Source organism: Pipistrellus hanaki (genome assembly GCF_964339955.1).
Source record: "Pipistrellus hanaki genome assembly, chromosome: 3".
NCBI classification, from domain to species: domain Eukaryota; kingdom Metazoa; phylum Chordata; class Mammalia; order Chiroptera; family Vespertilionidae; genus Pipistrellus; species Pipistrellus hanaki.
Genome location: NC_140505.1, coordinates 73,128,680 through 73,146,255, shown reverse-complemented (window position 1 = coordinate 73,146,255; position 17,576 = coordinate 73,128,680). Strand labels below are relative to the sequence as shown.

Here is a 17,576-nt window from a genome sequence, read left to right as displayed (position 1 = left end):
CAGGCCAATGCTCTATCCACTGAGCCAAACCAGTTAGGGCTTACTTCATTTTTTTTTTTTTTTTCTTTTTGCTCTTCTGCTTGGGTGTTTTTGCTTCTTCATATTTCAAATCTTTGACTTGATCCTTAGGATCCTCTAGTCTACTGTTGAATCACTGTGTATTATTCTTTATTTCAGTCAGTGTATTCTTAATTTATGACTGGCCCTTTTCCATTTTTTGGCATTCTCACTAAGATCCCTGAAGGTCTCACTAAGTTCCTCGGAGGTTTATAGAGATTCTTGAGTAACCTTATAACTGTGGTTTTGAACTCTATAACCAGTAGTTTGCTTTCTTACATCTCTTTCATTTGTGACATGTTTCTTTGTCTTCTTATTTTGGCTACTTCCCTGTGTTTGTTTCTATGTATTGGGTAGCTGCTAAGTCTCCTTGAGTTGATAGAGTGGCCTTGTGTAGTAGGTGTCCTATAGGGCCCAGTGGCTCAGCCTCCCCAACCACCTGTTGTGGACACTCTTGGTGCACCCCCTTGTGGGCTATGTGCACAGTCTTGTTGTAGTTGAGACTTGATTGCTGTTGGTATCACTGGGAGGAATTGATCTCCAGGCCATTTGGCTGTGGGGACCACCTTTGTCTACAATGGAAGAGCTGCTGTAAAGGAGAAACCCTTATGTGGCAGGATTTGCTTCAGTGGGGCTTGGGTGCTCACTGAGTCTGCCCCTTGAGTGTGTCTCTTATTGATGTGAAGATTTGTAAACTGGTATGGTCTCACACTGACCACTGGGTACACTGGCACTTGGGTCTCCAGGGAGGTGCAAAGTCAGCCACTGCCTGGAGCTACCCAGTAAGAGCTACAGAGAGATCTGCAGATTCCTCCTCTTTGTATGGGGTTTGTAAGTGCCCAGACAAGGCCCAGATGTGAAGCAAGGCGGGCTGGTGCTGGTGCTGGTGCTGGATTTTGGGCCTTTTATTGATAGTTTTGGGTCTTTCTGACCCAGCTGCAGCTTGTTTGACAGGTTTTAGGCTGAGAAAGAACAGGCCATTCATTTACAAAAGCCTTTATACACAGCTTGGGTGGGGATATAAATTCGGTTTGGTGGAGTCTCAGGGAAACTCCAGGGAGGAGCAAATAGCAGTGGCTGCCCGTCAGCCCTGCACTGGGGAGGTGCCCGCACAGGAATAATGACCACTGCGAGCACCTCTGTCTGGAAAAAAGCCAACCCCTGTGTTCCTGCCCCAATGCCAGACAGTCCAGTTTCTTCCTGTATGTGTCTGAGTCCCCCAGAGTCTCACCTGGCACTGGAGCTCAGAGCAAGTGGGAGCTTGTATCTCCCTCCTGATTAAAAAAGCAGGACACCTGGGTGTCAGCCCATTCTGCACCTCTGCACCTCCTACCAGCCTCAATGCACTTTCTTCTTCACCTCTCTAGTTGTAGTACTTCCACTCAGCCAGCTTTCCCGTGGTTCTGGATGATAGTTGTTCAGTCTTTTGATTATAATTTTGATATGGTTGTGGGAGGCAGCAAGTACAAGTGTTTACCTATGCCGCCATCTTGGTTTTCAAAAATTGTTTTTAAAAAACTCAGAATATGTACCGCAAACGTACAGCTGGGGGTCTGGTGCTTGTGGAAGGCATGGGTTCCATGTCTCCTGGAGATGCTGCCAAGGATTACAGTCACCACAGGCTGTTTCTAACAGAAACAGAGCGATCTAAGAGAACAGCAGTGCAGTAAGAGAAGTTCAAGGGCAGAATGAGGTCTTGGTGGCACTGGGAGTTTGCAATGGGAGGCAGGGCTCCTGAGGGCACATGGAGGCAGCTCGGAGGGAGGGACTGAGCCATGAAGGCCAGGCACCACCTCACAGGACGAATGGCTGGGGAAACTGGGAGTAGGAAAGAAACTGGAGGACACACTAACGAGCTTTACACCTCTCTGGTTTGTTTTGCGCTTTTGTTTTGTTCTGTGGTCTGAGATACCTTCCGCTGCTGCTCCTCGGAGGGCAACAGCCGGCCAGTCTCCAGGCACTTCTTACCCTTGTTTTTCCTCTTTTGCCTGAGGGAGCTGGTGCTGGCTTCCCCCTCTCAGGGAGACTGGGAGGACCAAAGGTAATCATAATAAAATTAACAATGATCGCAGCAGCCACCTATTCATTATCTAGTACCGTGGTTGGCAAACTCTGGCTCGCGAGCCGCATGTGGCTCTTTGGCTCCTCGAGTGTGGCTCTTCCACAAAATACCATGGCCTGGGCGAGTCTATTTTGAAGAAGTGGCACTAGAAGGAGTTGAAGTTTAAAAAATTTGGCTCTCAAAAGAAATTTCAATCGTTGTACTGTTGATATTTGGATCTGTTGACTAATGAGTTTGCCGTCCACGGTACTTCTAGGGCGGTGGGGCGGTGTGGGTACCCCTAGTTTGTTGATGACTAACAGGCTCCCAGAGGTGAAGCCACAGCCACAGCATGCCAGGGCCGGATGTGAACCTACTGTTTTCTGGCGCCACAGTCCATTCGTGTTCCACCAGATGCTGCCACAACTCAAATGGAAGACAATAATGAATGTGACCACTTTGCAAACCCTAAAGCATTAAATAAATGTAGGCTATTATTGTTAAATGTGTCTTTAGAACTCTTAAAATAAATGTGCAATCCTTAAAATAAGTGTTAATAAAATCAAGCTCAAAGGCAAGCTATTAATAAATGGGAGAGGAGTTATGTCTTTTTTAAAAAAAACTCACAAATCTGACACACAGAAAAGAAATTCGATTACATGTTGACCTAGCTTCATTGGGTTGAACTTGAACCAACGGGAAGAAGTTGTGGGGGGGAGGCCACCACAGCTCAAAACGGTTGGAACCTCCTCCCAGGAAGTTGCCTGACCCGCAGGTAAGGCAGCGAGATGCCTCCGGCTCTTTCCCCGCAGAGGCTGGGGCGTCAACTGTTGGGATTTTCGGGGTGGGAGGGTGGGGGGGGGGGCCCTAAGGCCCCTCGGATGAAGATTCTAACATGTTTTCTTGATCACTGATTGGATAGTTCCCTATCAGGCAAATATGGGCCATGTGAAACCATCCCCATTAAGCACTATAAAATACGATTTTCCAAAACCATTAAAAGTGCTACATCAGGTAAGCATGACCACTTAGAACCCACCAGGAGGACTAGCATAGTTTCAATCCCTTTGGCAGAGAAGAGCTAGAATCTGCATTGTGGTCTCAAACCTGTCGAGGACCTGGAGGCAGAAAGGGCTGTGCCTTCACAGACATGGGCCAAGCCCTCGGGCCGCCCGGGCGGCTGGTACCCACCAGTTCCGAGGCGATGCTCTGCTTGGCCAGGGCGCCCACCTCGGGGACGCGCGCCTTCACCTGCGCTTTGATGTAGCACTTCTCTCCGCCCGCGAAGCGGATTCCGGTGATGCCCTAGGAAAGGAAGCAGAAGCTGAGCCAGCCGTTTATTCACCTGCACGTTTCTTCCATGTATTGAGTACCTATAGAGAGCCAGGCACTGTTCCAGGAACTGGGTGTAGGGATGAACAAAACCGATGGAAGCTTTGCCCCCAAGGAGCGTAACTCTTAGAATTCTTAACCAAATACATGAAGCTGAGACAGTCAGGTGGTAAGTGCTATGGAGATAATAAAGCAGGCGTGAGAGAGGAATGACTGATGGGGCTTTTGTCAGTGGGGTCAGGGAGGCCTCCACCAGGGGGCGGCATTCCTATGAGATGGAGTAGGTTAATTGCTCCACCTTTCCCTCAAGCTCAGGTGAAAAGCCATCCTTTCTAGTCAGCTCTCTCCCACCATCGCAGGCTACGGGGGGAGGGGGGAGGAGGGGGGGGCTCCTTTGCCTCTGACTTCTGCCCCGCTCTCACAACCCCATGTCTTCATCCCTCCCCTGGCGCTCAGTGCCAGTGCCTCTATGGTAACTCCTTGTCAATGTCCTCTCAGGTATAAGCTTCCTGAGATTGCTACCTGAATCTTAGCTCTTTCTTTTGGGTAAATTTCACAAAGATTCCCCAAAGATGTTGGTCCAGTGAATTAATTCCACAAATTCAGATTTCTCCTAAGTTACCAAGCCCAGAGTAAATAGTAAAGGTTTCTACAACACCCAGGAGCTCAGCTTTGCTGCCAGACCTTACCCAAGGACACGGGTGTTTTGTTTTGTCCCCTGTGAGATAGAAACAGTGTCTCCTCGCCTGCCTGGGGACCGGCCTCAGGGGGCGCCTCCCCTCGGGCTCAGTCTGGGCTGACAGCAGCGCTGACTCCCCTGGAGCCCGTGGGGCAGCTCAGCGCTGTCCCCAGAGTGCTGGCTTCCACCTGCTGTCAGCTTCAGCACTAGCGAGTGGCCGGAACAGCATTAAAGGTCTACAAATTTTTGCCACAATAATGTAGACTGCTCCTCTCAGTATCCTGCTGAGTTCAGAAGATGAGAACTTGTTCCAATGTCAATGCCAAGGAGTGGGGGGAAGATCAGCATTTAGAAATCCAGAATCCTGGCTCAGGATTCAGTCATCTCCATGGAAAGTGACACCCTGGGTAACCTCAGAGCCAGCGGCCCCACAGACGCTGGTAGGTGGCGCTCTGAGAACAGAGAAGGAAAAGCTCATGCTTCCTACGGCTCCTCATGGATTTGCCTTGGGACCTAATTGGCCATGTACCCACATGTGACACCACCCCTCATTTCTCCCAGAGTCACCTCTCACCCAGAGGCGGCGGCCTGATGCCCACTTTTCAGAGGCTGACCGCGGAGGTTTCCGACTCACTGCCCCCAAGGCGCCTGGAGAGAATTTAAACACACAGGTGCCTGGGCCTCTCCCCAGAGATGCCCATGGAATTGGCTGGGGTGTGCCCAGACCCTGGTGTGCTTAAAAGTTCCCCATGTGTTGACCAGGCCAGGCCAGGCTGCGGATCACCTGTTCAGGGGGAAGGAACGTGCTCAGGGGATTAAAGTTTTAAGTGACTGATGTTCATGTCACCCCAAAATTCATATGTTGAAACATTACCCCTGAGGTGTGGTGGCATCTGGAGGTGATGTCTTTGGGAGGTGAGGCCCTCCAGAGTGGGATTCGGGCCCTTATAAAAGGACCTGTTCTGTGAGGACACAGTGAGAAAGAGGACCCAGGAACCAGGCCCTCACTAGACACCCAATCTGCTGGTGCCTTCAGCTTGCACTTCCCAGCCTCCAGACTGCGAGAAACCCTTTTCTGTTTAGAAGTCGCCCAGTGGACCTAGGACACAGCCTTCGGATCCCCGTTTCTCCTGTACCAGTTGATCCCAGGCTTTCCCGTGCCCGCCTCTCTTCAGGAGGCCTTGTTAAATGAAACAGCGTTGGGCCCCACTCCCAGAACTGATCAGTCACTCGGTCAGGAGTGGGGGGCTCCCCTTTGCATTCCTAACAAGCTCTTAGGTGCTGCTGCCTAAGGAACACACTCAGAACCGCTGCTCTCCTGGGCCTGTCCTGAAGGACTACTGCTCTTATTCTGCACGGAAATCTGGGGTGCCTGGTTTGAAAATCAGAAGGCAGGGGAGGGAGAGAACTGCCACATGTGTCCTCTTAACTGCACACCCTCATGTCCCCTGGATGTGAGATGGGCCACATGAAACACCATGTAGCCACTGCATGTCCCCAAAGGAGAGAGCAGATTCTGCTGAAGGATTCTCAGCCTGGACTGTGAGTGAGTGAGTTAGTTCTGAGGGTCCGCACTGGGCGAGAGAACTGAGACGCCCTAGGGAGGGCTCTGTGGGAGGGAACTCGCACATAATAACCACACGTCCAGCTACAAATCCTTATCAAGCAGCCAGATATAATAAGACAGTAAACAGAGGGAACGGAAAAGCACAAGAAAGCCAAGCAAACCTTTTGTTTTTTGCAAACAAACAAGGCTGGTGATAATGAAGAAATTTGCTAACAAAGACAATGAATGAAGAGTCCAATGACCTAACTTTGCTTTATCCTCAACCAGAGATAAAGTTTATTGATTTTAGAGAGAGGAAGGGGGGGGGGGGGAGAGAAAGGGAGAGGGAGAGAGAGAGAGAGAGAGAGAAACATTGATGTGAGAAACATTGATCCTTTGTTTCCAGTACGTGCCCCATCTGAAAATCAAACCCCGCAACCTTTTGGTACACAGATGCCACTCCAACTAACTGAGCCACCAGCCGGGGCTGACCTAACAGTCAGGTAATCTCTCATTAGTCACGTATTTTTTCTTTCTAGGGGATCTCATCTATTTCTGTGGCTTCAACCAGAAGTTCCCAAGGAGGGCAAGGGGTCCTACCCGCAAGGGACACTGCAGAAACCCAGGCCTTTGGTGGCCACGGCCCAGGGAGCTGGTCCCCGAGCACAGCCCGGAAGGGTCTGAAGAACTGACCGCCGTGGGTCCTGGTGGAAACCTGGTTAGAAGTGTCTGTGCCTAGAACCTGCCACAGTTTTACACATTAACGCAGAGTGATTTTTGACATAGTTTTAATGTACAATAGCTTTCCTCGGAATGCAATTACTGTGAAAACAGAGAGAAAATGGTGTTTTTGTTCACAGTTTGAGAAGATTACCTGGTATTTAATCTGCCAGCACACATTTTCAGCTGTTGGTAGTGACAGTGATTCGACTCCCAGAACAAAAACATGAATTCCATTTTATTATTTCTTTATTTTATCGTTGGGGGCCATAATGATTTTTGAATAAAACCTGGTAGGTAGTTTATCTTTTATTCTCCTCTAGCTTTTTAAACAAAAATTTCAAATATCACACAGTTAAAGGAATTGAATAGCGAACAACCATATTTATCCACAGAATAAATGCTTATTCTGTCTTGATTTCTAACCGAGATCTTTGTTACAGAAACAAGGCCTGAGAGGACCGGTGTACACCAACAGCACCGATGCTGTCGAGGGTCTCACTGCCTAGAAGGGAGCTCTCCCGCGATGAACTAACCGGCGTTTGTGTCCGCAGAGCCTTGGCGAAGCCTCCCTGACTGGCTCTAGCCAGGCTCCTGAGTCCTCCTTGTGACTGAGCTGACCGTGGGCTCTGCCTTGGCCTGCTTATTCCGGTTTTTGCCAGAATCCTGCTGGGTCAGCCTTGGTCTGAGCACCCTTGATATCTGATCAGCCTGGCCTGCCTTTAGCAGAAAATCCTGTTAGGCCAGTTTAGTGAAGAATTACTCTACCTCTTAGTAATTTTCCACCTACCAACCTCTGGCTGTAAACCTGATTTTTCTATATTGTGTTTAGAGTTGAGCCCAATCCCTCTCCTCTACTACAAACCCCACAGCAGTAGCTCTCCTTGAATAAAACCTGCCTCACCTTCTCTAACAAATGTTCTGAGTTGCTTTTTCTTAAACGGCACAGAACCTGTGCCGTTCTCTCTCAGGAGGTTTTTTTTTTTTTTTTTTTTTTTTTTTTTTTTTTTTTTTTACCACCAGTTCTACTAAAATCCCGGCGGGGTCCTGGGTGAGCAGAGGAAGCCGTTCACTTACAACTCAGAACCTTTTCCAACCTGGCCCCACCTGCACCCCAACCCCTCCCCTCCGCACCTTCAGCACATTGGGCTCTGTAGAACTCCAGGGCAGGCCCGTGAATTTGCATGCAGGGTTCTTAAAGGCCTGCCCCTCCTTTTCTGCTGGCTGAGATCCTAATCATTCTTTGAGACCTGGTCCAACCTTCACCCCTCTGTAAGACCCGCTCCGGCCCCTGATCAGCAGTGATTGCCTCCCGTCTGCTCTCACAGCTCTCTGCTCCATGCTCAGGCAGTGTGCTTCCCTAGCCACCTCTGTGTGGGTGTCTGCCTCCTGGGCTGGACTGGAAGGCCTTTGGCGAGGGGGGGTGGGGCGTGTAGGGAAAACAAGTGTCAGTCGTCTTTGCATCCATTGCACACAGTAGGTCCCAATAAATGCTTCTTGAATTTGGTTTAAAATATTGGGGAATTATGCAGCTACCATAGTGGTGGATTCATGTGTTTTCAAAAGTCCAGGCTTGCTCTGGCTATTGTGGCTCAGAGAACAGAGCGTTGGCCAGCACAACACAGGGTCTCGGGTTTGATTCCCATTCAAGGGCACGAATGTCAATCCCTGACCCCTATTGGGTGTGTACAGGAGGCACCCAATTGATAGATCCTCCTGCAGCCAGACATTCCTGAGCTCTGAACCACCAATCAGCACCTGCCAAATACCCTAAGCCCCCATTCCTAAGTCCCTAGGTCCCTAATCAATCAGCGAGTGCTGAGTGCCCTAAGCCCTGCCCTCTATCCTTAAAGGTGCTTGTAAGCCCCTTGCTCGCTCTTCCGCTCCTCTCCATGGAAGCAGCTGGCAGGGGTACCCTTCCCTCCAATAAAGCCTGTGTGTCCTGCCATCCCAGCCCCCGGCCTACCTTCTCTATTTAATCTATCACCAATCAATGTGTTTCTCTCACATCTATGTCTCTGTCCCTGTCTCTCTCTCTCAAACCCTCCCACTCCATCCCTTCCACTCTCTCTATTGTAAAAATGAATAAATATCTTCAGGCGAGGATTAACTACAACAACAAGAAGTCCAGGCTTGTTTAAACCCAGAAGAGGTTCTATCCATCACAAAAATGTTCTACTCACCAGTTCTGACCTAGAGAAATGTGGAAGCTATCCAACAGAATTGATCAATTTATAAAATATGTTTGGCCCTTTTGGCCCAGGAGAACAAAACACATCAATACCATTATCAGAACCAAAGGATTAGAAAACAGAGGTGTAGGTTTTAAATTAAAATATTTAAAAAGTCTATTGCTAATATATACACTTCTTAATAGAGATGGGTCCTTTTTTTATCCAGCTGTGTAGCTACCTTTGCATATCTTGATATTGTGGTACATCATAGGTGTTCAATTTTGTTTTGAATTGAATGATGCGTGTATGGGAGTCACACTTTATAATTTTATGTTGAGTAATAGAAAGAAAATGCTGTTACCTTGTTCTGTGTCTTGCAGAAAAAGCCTTTAATACGTCCAGAGAAATTACTGCTGTGCACTGACCAGAACCGACTGCAAAGCTCTGACTGGCCGAGGTGCAGCTGGGCCCATAGGGCTGCGGTGCCGTCCCAGGGCCGAGCCACCTGAGCACAGCCGGAGCTTCTCGTTATCAGCTAATGCCCAACCTCACCAGGGCTCTAAGGCGGCATCTGTGTGGCATTCAAAAGGGCCTGTGAAGTGTGTTTTGGTATCAACAAGGGGAGTTCTTTCATTCCAATAAAAATCACCTCTAGTTTTCCTCATCAATCAGAAGAAGACTGTTGGGTGAGATGATTGTGGGCCAATAAATGATCAGAAGAAACATTATTTTTCAAGTCTTCATTATGAAGACTCACCTATTCCAGCTGCAGGTTTAACAGGAGAGCACAAATATCGGCGTGCTTCCTTATCTTAGAACGTGAAAGAGAAGAGGGTATTTATGTCGGCAAACAGAAAAGTCGGCCTGCAGTGACAAACTGGTTTGCAGATGGACACTGAAGCATCGACGCTTAGCTCAGTGCCTCAAATTGCCTGTAAGCTGAATTTTTGAAAACAAACATGGCTGACTTTTTCAAAAGAGACCAGATTGTGCTATCGGTTATAGGCAGTAATCAGAAAATTTATGATGAAAAACATAAAATACTAATTTTCTAGATTAAATGGGAAAACTACAAAATTGAGAAAAGCATAGGATAGGCTCTACCGGTATTTGATTATTAGGTCATTAAAATCTCCATCCTCTCTATAAGTTCAAAAAAAGAGTTTGCCACTATCGGATAGTGTGGGGACTTTATTCACCGTGTTGTGGATAACTGCTTAGAAATAAATAGCTCTTGTATGTGTTTCTGCCAAGACTTCATATAGTTCCAAGAACTGTTCTTTTCAATGCCAAAGTGTTTTTTTTTTTTTTTTTTTCATTTTGAAAAGATTAAAAACAAAGAGCAGCCCTTTCTCAGAGAGAATCTGCCAGGAGAACCGGTCACGACAGGGTGTGTGTGAGAGGTGCTTCTCCCTGGGTGAGCAAAGCCCCCAGGCTGCCTGGTCAAACTCTCTAAGTGCAGGAACTATACTCACATTCTGGAAATCGTTGACTTCAATGGCCTCTTCAGCTCCACTTCCCATCTTAAAGGTCTCCAAGTTGTTCCCGGGATCTATTTCCATTGACCCATCTTGTAATTTCCCATTGATGCTCATGGTGTAATGGACATTGTAAATCTGGAAGTGAACATACGACTAGTGAGCTTTCCTTTTAGAGCAACTCAGGGACTATCTCTGGACCTGCAGTAAATGAGGCAGCTTTCACATTTGCCAGAGGTACACCAAATCATCCTTGAGAGAAACGTATTTGTATAGGAGAACTTACCTACATACTAATAATTTAATACAATGAATTCTTTAAGAACACCTTAAAAAGTGCTTGCTTCTGTAGCACATATACTAAAACTAGATGCCCAGTGCACAAAATTTGTGCATTTGGGAGGGGAGAGGGGTTCCCAGTCTGTACCCTCTCCAACCTGGGATCTCTCAGAGGATGTCTGACTGCCTGCTTGCCTAATCACCCCCAACCACCTCTGCCTGCCTGCCTGATTGCCCCTAACTGTTCCCCTGCTGGCCTGATCTCCCCTAACTGCCTCTACCTTGCCCCGAACCCAGGACCCAGGATTCCCTCTTCTGGAGAGTCATAGATACCAGGACCCATGCTTCCCTCCCTCTGGCCAGCTGCAGGCACCCAGGACCTGGGCTGGCTTTGTCCAGGCTGGCCACAGGGGACCTTGGGTGGGGAGCTTGTCCCTCTCCCAGGCTGCAGCCTGGCTGGTCCCCATTCCTCTCTCCCCAGTTTTGAGTGTCTGAGCCATTACAGTGTGAGGGAGTGACAACATTAGCTCTTTATTATTTATATTGGAACTACACAGAGAAGGTTAGCATGGCCCTTAAGCAAGATGACGTGCAAATTCATGAAGCAAATTCCATATTAAAACAAACAAAAAACTCCCACAGAGAACACATTTTAAAAAAAGAAGTAAAACCTTTGACAGTCTCTGATACTAATTCAGATAGGTTGGTGATTCGCAATCCTGGCTCTGCGTAGAAGCATCTGAGTAGAATCTCCAGCTACCATGCCTGTGGTTCCTTCAGGCCAGTCAAATCAGAATCTATAGGGTTAGGGCTTGGGCACAGATATCTCTCTCTCTCTCTCTCTCTCTCTCTCTCTCTCTTTCTCTCTCTCTCTCTCTCAGAAAATTCCACTATGCAGCTAGAGTTGATGGATAAATGGAAATGGATGAGGTAGAGGGTTAACTTGGATATTAAGTGAATAAGTGAACAAGTCTGCCGAGGCACAATTTGAAAGTTTAAAAAATATCTTTTGGTTAAGATTTGGCATGGGATGTGGTATATAGGAAGGACTTCAGACCAGACCAGGATTGCCTCATATAGAGCAGCCTTTGCAGGGAGCAAGGTCAATGTGCACATCTGTTTCGGCTCAAAGTGGGAGTTACTCATTTCAATGACTCGGTGGTGCGGGCGTATGGGGTTGTAGGGCATTTTGTTATGAGACACGTGGGGGAGGGGGAAGGCTTGGCACTGTAGGTGGGCACTGGTCCAGGAATTAGAAAGACAGGTGGCCACACCACCCATCCCTGGGTCTTGGGAGTCTCCCTGAGTGTAAAATGTTGGGCCTCATAGGTGGTTTTTCATTTATGACTTTAAAGCTCCGAGGTTTCAGAGGTGGTCCAGAGCTGAGGGTGGCAGAGCAGGTGGGACTGTGAGTCTCCTTTCTTCCCGCCCAGCTACAATTTAAGCAGAGCCACTCAGCTTCTACTTTATGTATTGGATTTCTGAGTACAATCTTAAGAAAATAAAAACAAAAACAAAAAACCTTTACCACTAAATTAGATGATTCCAAGGACTCTCTTGGTTTAGACGTTGTGGTAGTACTCTACTTTAAAAAATAGTTCCTGCTCAGTGTGCTGCTGCCTGCTAGAATGTTCTCTGAGTTGTGGAATGGTAGGCGGGTTTCTTTTCTTCTTTCCTTACTTTTTCTGACTTAGAGGCATATATATGTATATATATTTTATATATAATATAGCTCTTATATGATACTAGAGGCCCAGTGCACGAAATTTGTGCATTTGTGTTGTCCCTAGGCCTGGCCAGTGATTGAAGTGCGAGCGTCTAGCATGGTATGGCAGGTCCCAGCTGACCTCAGGACCTGGGCAGCACCTGGGCCCCTGCTTGCACCTGTTTTGGCCTGGCTCTGCCCGCTCACCTGCTCCACCATCCCGCCACGGTCTGGCTCTTGTCGGGGCCCATCAGGGCCGGCAGCGCCTCCACTGCCACCTGCTGCCAGAGCCTTGTCATGTTCTGTGCTGCCCCCTGGTGGTTGAACTCCCAGTGGAATGACCGCCAGAGGGGACAATTTGCATATTAGGCTTTTATTATATAGGATGCAATATATAAATTCTTTAAAGGGGGAAAGGATGAGAACTGATGAAAGACATTTGCTACTGTCAGTAGGTCATTACCACAAATAGCTCAGATCCAATTCAAGTCTGATTTTGTTTCTCCTTATGAAGAATGACTGCTACATGAACAAACACAGGGAAAGGATCTACTGTGATTGGATCATGACTTGTGGAGAACTCATTATCACAAGACCCACAGGCCATGCTTTCATTTTATCAGTGCAGATGCAGAGATTGTAGCCTTCCAGGCCGCAGCCTCCATTCCTCAGAACAGAAGCTGCTGCGCGCTAGCTCCACCACGGAGCTCCTCCCTGCAGCACAGGGCCGCCCGGGCTGCCCGAGGAGAGAGCCGCTTCCCGGGTTCTGGTTTAGAGCAGCGGGAGCAGAGCCCACCGGCCTGGTTTCACTTGTCAGCTCAGGTGGCCTGTGTGATCAGCCCCGTTTGGGAAACCTGCTTTCTCTGGCTGAGCCATGCCTCTTCAGGTTTAGACAGCAGATCGCCCTGCCCCTGTGTTCTCTGAGCAGCTACTGCGGCAGACAGCACTCTGTCGTTCCTGCCGGCACCGCGTCCTTCACTCAGGCACCACGAGGCTCTTTCTCTGGAAAGCACTGCACCATAAGCTTCACTGGGGAAGCAAGGCCAAACTTGAGGAATCAGTGATGTCCACCTTTTAGCAGGTCTGATGGAGACAAGATCTCCACACTAGAAGAATGGCTTGTGGTCATAAATTTCATTTCCCTCCACCACCCCCTGTGCCACCTTCCTCCCATCAAAGGCGTCCTGACCAAGCACAGGCATTGCATCCTTTCTCCTGCAGCTCCAGTCCATCCTTTATACGCAGCCCACAGCCTGCGTGGGGCGGCAGCGAGAGGTCTGTGCCCCCTGAGGCTATGGGGCAGTGGTGGTAAACAGTCTGAAATTATTTCCAAAGTACTGGGCCCCGAGCTCAGAAGGAGGCTGGGCTGATGGAGCAGTAATCACATTATTTCCTCTAAACTGATGGAGCTGCAGGCACCTAAGGCTATTTCTATCCAAGCACAATGAAGTTTATTATTTGCCAAAATCCTGCTCGATATGGGGCCTTTTGCAGCCAAGAGTACTTGCTAATGAGTTTCTAATAAAGCCTGGCTTCTCTGAGATTAATTACATAATGTTTAGGACAATGTCTAGAAAAATCGGTCTGAAAAGGAAGGCCCCAGCAATGATCTCACTCCCTATCCCACAGGGTAGGGTTGTCAGCTATCTCATATAGGTGGGAATTGCCCATATATCAATGCCTCGTTCTGTGTACGATAATGTTCTATGGCTGAAACATGGCTTCTGTATTTGAGCCTAGACACTTGTCCCTAATTATTAGCACTTGGATTCTTCATAGTCTCCAGCTGACTTCAAGTATGTAAACCTGTCCTCTTGGGATTTACCCATATGAAAGGGATAGAAGGTGAATTACAGCTGGTTAAGTCAAAACAGAAGAGCAGCCCTAGCCAATTTGGCTCAGTAGATAGAGCATGGACCCGCAGACTGAAGGTCCTAGGTTCAATCCCTGGTCAGGGCAACATGTCTGGGTTGCAGGCTTGATCCCTAGTAGGGGGTATGCAGGAGGCAGCCAATCAATGATTCTCTCTCATCATTGATATTTCTATCTCTCTTTCCCTCTCCCTTCCTCTCTGAAATCAGTAAAAATATGTATTAAAAACAAAATAGAAGAACAGAGATAATCCCCAAGAATTGTGTAGTCCATTTGGTTGACAGAGACCTGCCTTGGTTTATCACATTTTGTTTGGGCTACTTAGATTTGTATCCAGGGAAAGCAGACCTGTGCATATGCTGGCCATAGATGGTGCCAAATTTGTTGTATTTAGTATTTTATGATTTGTTTTTCAGACTTAAGTAATCTGGATCTGCATCGAATATTTTGGGAGTGAAAAACAAAACAAAAGAAAACAGACCACTTCAGTGTTCTTCATTCTCCTGCTTGTCTAGGAAACAGTGATAACTTTGATTGTCGGCAATAAAATATGGTACACTATTCCTCTGTATTCTTAGAATTTAATACTGCTCTCTTGAACCAGATAATCAACTGTCTTGCAAGGAAGTAAAAGATATGAAAAAAGGGAGTCCAGTTATTCAGTAAGATCTTTCAATCTCTCTTTTTAGAAGCTTGTCAGTTAGCTGTGTTTGCCTTGAATGCCAAAGATATTCATTTACATATATCACATGACCAAAATCTTTACCAAAAAATAAAAAAATAAAAATAAAACCACACACATACAAAAAAAATCCCAAAGCTATTTTTATCCCCAAGTGACCTGTAGCATTGAGGCTCTGTCATCTAAATGATAGCATCTACTTTCAAATGCTATACAACTTCCCAAGGGATGACAATCTAAGCTCTGCTATTAATGGAGATGTAGATATTGAAATCGTTCCCATGTTCAGTTGCTGCTTTCAAATATGAGCATCTGGCCCGGCTTCCATATTTAAAACACAAATACATTAAGGCACTTTTCAAATATACACAAAATACTGTGCAGTTCTGATCTTACAAATCGATGCTGGTAAATTTGATATAGTCTCTAAAACAGACTCCACGCTAAATGGCATGCTTATCTACATTAGGCATTTGAGTTAAAAATACAAATTAGGCGGCGACTGCAGAAGATGTTATGCGTAAAATGGTTGAATTGCTTTCAGCACCATTTTCTCTAAGTACTGGAATTCGTTCATGCTTTGAATTTCACGGTGGGAGAGAGGGGGGAGCAGCAGTCACAGATCCTGGGAGGGCAGTGATTAAGAACCCGCCTTTTGTGTGTACCCCGGAGATGGAGTTCTTTTCCATCAGTCCAGATAAGCTTCTGCCAGCCCTGGCGATGGTCATCGAGATAAAATGCCCCCTTTTCCATAGGTGAACAAAATTCAGGCTGCTTAGAAAACACACTGTAACTCTGCCCGGCCAAGTTAGAAGCACCTTTTATGATCCTCGAGGGCCCTGGAGCTTTAAAATAAATAGTTGCAAGCAAAGAAAGCAGGACAGCAGCCCGTGAAACAGTTACCACTAAAACACACGTGACTAGGCCAGTAGGCTAGAATGGATTTTTAAAGAGATTTGCCACTTTTAAGGAAATTACACATCCAACCCCCCCCTCCCCCCGCCCCACACACAAACATCTCAGAGCAGAGCAGGGTGGAAAAGCGCATTACCGAATAGGACACACGCAAAGGAATAAGCAAACAAACAAAAACTCCTGGAAGGTCAAATTTGTTCCCAAACACTAGGTCTTCACTATTTTTGTCCCAGGTTCTTAAAGTCACAGCCTTCCTCAGGGGGCTTTCCTGGAATAATATTTTATTGATTTTCCACAGAGAGGAAAGGAGAGGGATAGAGAGTTAGAAACATTGATGTGAGAGGACCATCAATCAGCTGCCTCTTGCCCACCCTTTACTGGGGATGTGCCTACAACCAAGGTACAAGCCCTTGACCGGAATCGAACCCGGGACTTCTCAGTCCGCAGGCCGATGCTCTATCCACTGAGCCAAACCAGTCAGGGCTAGTAGATACATTTTAATATTGACCTTTAAAGCCCTGACTTGCTTTTCTGCAATGTGTCCTGAGAGCAGAAAGCAGAGTGGCGGAGTTGGAAGGCGGAGGGCAGAAGGTGCCCTGGAAGCCAGAGGAAAGCAGGCGCTGGGACCAGTGGCCCCTCGCGCGGCCCGGCCTCTGGCGCCACCTAGCGGGGAACAGGCGCGTGACAGGGAGGACCCCACCGCCCCGCGCGCCTTGGGGTCCAGCGCGCCTCCCCGCCCTGGCCCTGCGCTAAGTCCCCCCGGACTTACGTGGTTGTCACTCCCCTTCCAGAAGTAAAAGGCCCCGATGGCCCCGAAGAGCAGCAGCACCGCCCCCGAGATGAGGACCACAGCTCCGACCTTGAGCAGTCGCGCGGGGCCGGCGGGCTTCACGGTCACCGTGGCGTACGCCTGCGGGCGGGGACGGAGGGGACCGATCCCATCTGCGCCGCCCGCACCGGAGGTCCCCGCGCCGCACCCCCCCCCCCCGCCCCCAGGACAGGGGGCGCCCCCTCTCGGGCTCCCTCCCTGGCACTCAGGCGTGGATGCCCCCCGAGAAGCCAGCTTTCCGCGGTGCAGGGCCACCCGCCACCCCGTGGACCTGCCCGCGCCGCCGGCCACAGGACGCCCCTCCGGACACCCTTGTCACCCTCCCCTCACACCTGCCTGTGGGCCGGCGGCCCCTGCACACGCGCCCCCCTCCCCACTCTCGTGGGGCGTCACCACCCACCTCGCTCCCAGCGCCCACAGTCGGTGGCACAAACCCCTGACGCCCTTCCCCTGCGCGTGGAATACCCCGGCCGCGGGCGGGGACCCCCGGGACTCACCGGGGGGCTGCAGAACTCCATGTCGTCAGGCCCTACCAGGGCGATGGGGACTTTGTCCGAGCTCTCCGCCATGGCTGCGGCCACAGGAGGGGACCCTGCGAGGCCGGTGCGCGCCCTGGCTCTGCCCGCTGCCCCGACGTGCGGGCTTTTCAACTCCCCGTCCGCCAGGGACAGCCCAGCGGGCCCACCCCTTCAGAGCCTCCCGCTCCCCTCCCTCCTCTCCCTGCAGCCAGGACACACCTTCCCTCCTTGTCTACTGACCCCCCCTGCCCACCCAACAACCACCAGAATGTGTCCCTGGTGGGGATGGGGGTTAGGTGGGTGCGTAGACCAGGATGCGGAGTCCTGTGTGCGCCGCCACGAAATGCTAAGTTGCCAGGACTCTTTCTCCCATCCAAGGATCTCCCAAATAAACGTCCGAGGGCTCCGCGGTGCTCCTGGCTGTGTCTCTGAACCGGCGGTGCAGGTGGGACAGGACAGAGGGGAGAGCAGGGTCCTGCAGGTGGACAGGGGCGCTGGCCTAGGTGTGCCAGGTTCACACCAGCCTGGAATGGCTGGGTGGCCCCTGCTATTAGAATGTCTTAGAGATGGCTCCTGGTCACCAGCTTCTCTAGGAGGCTTAGGGGGCGGTACAGCGGCAGCAAAAGAGGGGCCAAGCAGAGGGAAGGAGTGGGGAGACGGGAATAGAGGGCATCCTGGTTGATTGTCTAAGTTAAACCAACAACAGTGGCAGAACCTTTTCTGCAAACACTGATATGTCCAAAGGAATA

The 17,576-nt window shown here is 49.1% G+C and overlaps 1 protein-coding gene across 2 annotated transcripts in view; it reads right to left on the bottom strand.

Annotated features, from left to right (window-relative positions):
- Positions 1–16,938, bottom strand: part of CNMD (chondromodulin) — a 28,389-nt gene extending 11,451 nt beyond the window's left edge. For both annotated transcript variants that reach the window (XM_084876566.1, XM_084876567.1), the window contains exons 1-4: positions 16,807–16,938; positions 16,250–16,390; positions 10,025–10,165; positions 3,290–3,403 (exon numbers count right to left, since the gene is read on the bottom strand). In XM_084876566.1, the coding sequence (XP_084732692.1) occupies positions 3,290–3,403; positions 10,025–10,165; positions 16,250–16,390; positions 16,807–16,878 (468 nt within the window). In that variant the 5' untranslated portion in view covers positions 16,879–16,938. The remainder of the gene's footprint in view (positions 1–3,289; positions 3,404–10,024; positions 10,166–16,249; positions 16,391–16,806) is intronic.
- Between the last annotated feature and the right edge of the window lie 638 nt (positions 16,939–17,576).